Source organism: Lactuca sativa, chromosome 4, assembly GCF_002870075.4.
Source record: "Lactuca sativa cultivar Salinas chromosome 4, Lsat_Salinas_v11, whole genome shotgun sequence".
NCBI classification, from domain to species: domain Eukaryota; kingdom Viridiplantae; phylum Streptophyta; class Magnoliopsida; order Asterales; family Asteraceae; genus Lactuca; species Lactuca sativa.
The window spans coordinates 53,174,747-53,179,616 of record NC_056626.2 but is presented as its reverse complement, the minus strand read 5'-3'; the positions used below and the strand labels follow the sequence as shown (position 1 = coordinate 53,179,616).

At 31.6% G+C, this 4,870-nt stretch overlaps 1 protein-coding gene across 3 annotated transcripts; it reads right to left on the bottom strand.

The window, feature by feature from the left end:
• Nucleotides 1-561: 561 nt before the first annotated feature.
• On the bottom strand, nt 562-4,299 carry LOC111876827 (dynamin-related protein 5A). 3 transcript variants are annotated; one of them, XM_023873400.2, is made up of 16 exons: nt 4,171-4,299; nt 3,775-3,838; nt 3,595-3,699; nt 3,407-3,508; nt 3,256-3,306; nt 3,093-3,154; nt 2,904-2,994; nt 2,773-2,837; nt 2,473-2,667; nt 2,079-2,198; nt 1,927-1,997; nt 1,606-1,831; nt 1,478-1,528; nt 1,168-1,396; nt 954-1,093; nt 562-863 (listed from the first exon to the last, which is right to left on the bottom strand). In XM_023873400.2, exons 1-16 carry the CDS (start codon nt 4,297-4,299, stop codon nt 735-737), a joined length of 1,830 nt encoding a protein of 609 aa, XP_023729168.1. In that variant the 3' UTR covers nt 562-734. The 3 variants fall into 3 exon arrangements, with proteins under 3 accessions (XP_023729168.1, XP_042757769.1, XP_023729169.1); XM_042901835.1 differs by having other exon boundaries at nt 1,177-1,396; XM_023873401.2 differs by lacking the exon at nt 3,256-3,306.
• Between the last annotated feature and the right edge of the window lie 571 nt (nt 4,300-4,870).

Sequence of the window (4,870 nt, the reverse complement as noted above, 5' to 3'; positions counted from 1 at the left end):
AATGCAAAAATTGAATTATAATCTCAACTTAACTAAATATTTCCTAAAGATATTTGTATAATTGTTAAAAATTTTCAAATAAGTAGCTTAAAATAACTTACAATAACAATAGTTAAATATAACTCTATATAAACGATTACACTGTTACCTTTAAAATCAAAAAACAATGTTTGATGTTTTAAATAATTATAAAGATATAAATTAAAACGCTAAACAAATAAATTTGAAAAAATTAATTAACAATAACAACTATAAATAATCTTAAACCATATATTATATTTAATTTTATTAATGAGTAACTTGCTGGTAGAAGTCTTTCAAACGGCTGAGATTATGCAGTTATAATAGATGTATATATTATTATATAATTCAAAATAATCAATATATTATATCAATTTAGTATACGAATTATTATATCAAATTTAACAACATTATTGTTATATTTTTAAAAAACATATATTTGTAAAGATTTCAATTATATAGGTGTTTATGCACAACGCGCAGACATTCGCCTAGTTTGGTGTAAAGATATACAAATCTAAAATTGATGCTTACTTTGGAAATTCTCTCTCACACACACGATACAGCATTTTCATAAGAAAATAACATCCACAGCTTACTTTCATTAATTTATCAAAAGCCATTAGACAAAAAGAATAATCTCAAGTTATTATAAAATAATTGAAGTAACTAAACTGATAAACCGATAAAAATATTAAGGAATTGGGATTCATCTACTTGGCCCATACAACTGTATCAATCTCACATTGTGCAGCTCGATACAATTCCAATCTTTTCACCGTGTTTTGACGCCTTTGCGTTATCTCCGGATCTTCATCTAACAATTTACCCAATTGTCTCCCCTATAAACAAAAAAATAAAAACATATTAAAAAATTATATAAAAATCACATTTTAAATTTCCATTTATAAATTCTAAAAGACTAAACTCACCTCCTTCGCCCCTAACTCAGTAAAAAATCGATCAAGTAAGCTTCGTTTGGCCTCACGCACTTGACAATACACAACCGATTTTGGTATCGAGTGTCTCAAAGTCCCAACCACCATATGCACATACGCCAAAACATTTGATCCTAAAAAAAGATTTTTTTTTTTAATAATAAAAATTATATATTTATAAGTAGTAGTATTATTTATTAATACATACCAACGCGACGAATATAAGCATCGTTATATCTATCATAAATCGAATGTGTTGGATTTCCACCCTTTTCAACGTCTTGCGGAAGGTTCCGGAAGAAATCAACTGTCAGATAACTGCACTCCATGTCAACTAACTGTAAAGCAGCTCTCTTGCTTTCGTTCCTCATTCTTTCTAATGATTCGTAAGCTGCATTCATAACTTCCACTTTAAGGGGTGGATAATTTTTCAACTCCTACAAATATATACAAACCAATTTATATTATGCTTTCGAAATATAAAACATATTCCGAAAACATCATACTAAGTTACTAACCTTGGTCTCCTTAATTGACTTGCGAACCAGATCCCTCAGTATATCATGAACCTGAAAAGGGAAAAGGGAATAAATTACAAAATCAGAAAGCACAGGGACCATTTTTGTAAATTAATTTGCATACGTACAGCATCAACAACTGCTTCAGTGGGATGTTTGATGGTGACTAATGTGGATTCGATGAGGCGTCGGTATCCTTGTTCAGGGGCAATTAAATGAGGCTGATATCCATCAGCTTCTGTGATTAGTTTTCTCACATTTTCCATCGAAAGTTGTTTGTCAAACTGTAATCTTTTTAATGCAGATGGAAGTTGATTCTCAAATACACCATACACTTTCTCGCCACCTGGTCGTCTGGAGGAGGGTATAATCGTCAATAGTACTTCAAAATATTAGAATAATTAAGAACATGGAATTACCAATTAGGGTTTTAATTTGATAATACTTACATCCCATCGAGATGTTCTTTGAATGTTTGATCAAAAGCACGACATATTTCCATAATCATATATAACTTTCCCTGGAAAAAAAAATTAACAAAAACACCTCTATCAATTTCAAACAAGGATAAGGGTAAAATGGTCATTTTGTAAAAGTTTACCCCGGAATCAGCAGCAATGGGATTCCCAAGACGGTTTAATTCTGTTTCAAGGTCGAGTATTGTTTTGCTGATGAGAGACTGAAGGCCTGGAATCCGAGATTTAATCAGGGATTCCAAATGCTGAAATTTATAAATTATGTAGTCAGAAACTAAATTACAGAAATGGTCCCTGTGGTTTTATAAAAATAGCAGGTTTGGTCTAATTTCAGATTTTCTTGCATGATTTACCAAGGGAAAAATGTCCATATTTAAGAAACCAGGGACCAAAATTGCAACAAAAAGAAATCATGAAGAAAAACAGGAACTGGACTGAACCTACTATTTCACCAAACCACAGGGACCATTTATGTAATTCATTCTAAATATGTTTTTAAAGTAAAGTGTCATAGTGTACCCTGGAAAGCACTTTGCCTAGATGTTCAGAGCCCATTCTATTAGCAAGATGTGAGTATTCAGGGGAATTAAAAAAGTATTCACGTTCTTTCCTTCTAGCAGCAATCATGTCAATGTTTTTGTTAATATCAGCTTGAGATCGATTCACAACACCAATCCATGGAAATTTAAGCCTATGTGATCTTCCTTCTAAAATCTACAATAATATAACAATGTCAATTTACAATAAGTCATATATATTATTAAGTCAACAAATCCAAACTGTAGAAGTCAAGGGCTACTAGCTTATAATTAAGCTTACATCAACTGCATCAGTACCCTTGTCCATAAGGTCAATCTTTGTCAAAACTCCAAAAGTTCTCTCCCCTGAATATATATAAGATTCAAAACTAAGATATGGAAAATATTAATAATTATTTGGAAAAATGTAACCTTTTGGATCCACTTCACGTGAAATTTTGATAGCGTCAGATGTTGCGAGATCTTGGTTGGCAGGAGAAACGGCTAGAATAATACAATTAGGCTGCATGACAATGTCACAATGCAATTGAAAATAAATATTAATATTATTCTTCGATTCTTTTATAAGATTTGGGTAAATTTGTAAATAAATATATATACCTTTTCAATGTAGGACCTCACCATGTTTTCAATATCTTGGACAATGCTATCAGACTGCCCCTCTACAAATATCATAATATAGGTGAAAATATATTACATAAATCAATAATCACATAGAGAAGTTAAGTTAAATTGCAGAATATTATAAATGGTGTAAACTTACCAACAGCTATTTTTGTCAAACCAGGAAGGTCAATGAGGGTCAAGTTCACAACTATAAAAGATCAAAATTCAGACATATATATTATGTTTTCTTCATTTGATATGATGTTCATGAAACATAATTTTTTTATTTTTATAATTATATATCATACCATTAGTAGAATAGATACTGAGATATATAGGAACAGATGAAATCTGTTTCGTACGACCTGTCACTCTGTCAGTTTCATCACCAATCTCCTTTCTCACAGCAGCTAAAAAAGAATATATAAACTTGTAATAAGATCATTCAGAGTGATTGAGAATTACAAAAGGATCATAAAATTTTTAGTCATGATACCAAAATCAGTGAACCATTTTCTTGGAAGGTGAGCAAACTCTGCATATTCTTTTCCTTCTTCGATCTTATGAAGCTGTAGAACAAGAGGACGCCGAGTGACAATTCCTGCAAATAGATGCTGTTAATCATATTTTATATCCAACAAATTGAATCAGAAAACTTTGAAGATATAATAATTACCAGAACCACGAGGCAAAAAATCCTTGCCAACTACACTCTCCAACACAGATGATTTTCCAGAGCTCTAGAAACAATTTATGGAATGTGATTAGAGTGAACTGTGAAGTGCATTTGCACAATAAAAACTGCTTACACAAACAGTTTTACACTTTCATCTAAATCAAGAAGTTAAATGTAGGTGTGTCAATAGATATGAACAGCCATTATCAGGGGTTAGAATTGCAGATCATCGTGTTGAAATATCAAATAAAGATCAAAGTCACACAAACACCATAAACTAAAACTGAGAACCTAAATGCTTGCAAGAAGATTAAGTGAATTAAGTCGTTGATCGGATGAAAGAGCGCTGAAAAGAAAAGAAATTATGATCGGCGATTAATATCTGCATATTTATACCTGACCACCGACGACGGCGATTGTAGGCAAGGCGTCCCAGAGAGTAGGAAGAGAGGATTCTTCACCGAAGTCGCCTAGGGCTGTGCATGCTTTCTGTAGTTTGTTGACGAGATTAATTAGAGTGTCCATTAACAATTACGATCAATAAGAGATGACAGATTAATCAAATACGATTAGGTGATTAGGGATTTCAGAAATTGCAGATGGAGAGAAAGGCGGAAAAAGATGAAACAAATTCCAACGTCAATGAGTGGAAATTGGGATTTTTGAGTTTAAAGTTCGTTTGTAGAAGAAACGCATTAGAAGGGCACGTATGCATGTGCGCGTAGGCGCGCGTGTGTTATTCGGTGGGATGTTTTTGAATATCATTAAAAAAAAGAGTAAATTACACAAAGATTTTGGGTAATTTGTGTTTTGGTACCTAATTTTTTTTTAAGATTTGGGAAAATGACATAAAAAGTTATTAATTTTTAAGAAATGTTTGGTTTTATTATTTTTAGGTTTCATTAAAGCCTGAAATTTACGTAGATTTTTGTATTTTCACCCTTTTAACAAGTTTACCCGGTTAGATAATTGGTTACATATACAACTCTCATGCCACATAGGCCATATTGGTCCGACCAAGCACCACATAGAAAAATTATTTTATATGTATCTATTTTTAAAACATTTTTATAATTTTTTTGTTATTATAATTTAA

What these genes read in the sequence shown, in the direction of transcription:
- LOC111876827 (XM_023873400.2), bottom strand. Translation starts at nt 4,299, where the DNA reads ATGGACACTCTAATTAATCTCGTCAACAAACTACAGAAAGCATGCACA. An exon ending in TCGCCGTCGTCGGTGGTCAG is followed by an intron (nt 3,839 to 4,170) that starts GTATAAATATGC and finishes AATTGTTTCTAG; the next exon opens with AGCTCTGGAAAATCATCTGT. An exon ending in AAAATGGTTCACTGATTTTG is followed by an intron (nt 3,509 to 3,594) that starts GTATCATGACTA and finishes ATTCTTTTTTAG; the next exon opens with CTGCTGTGAGAAAGGAGATT.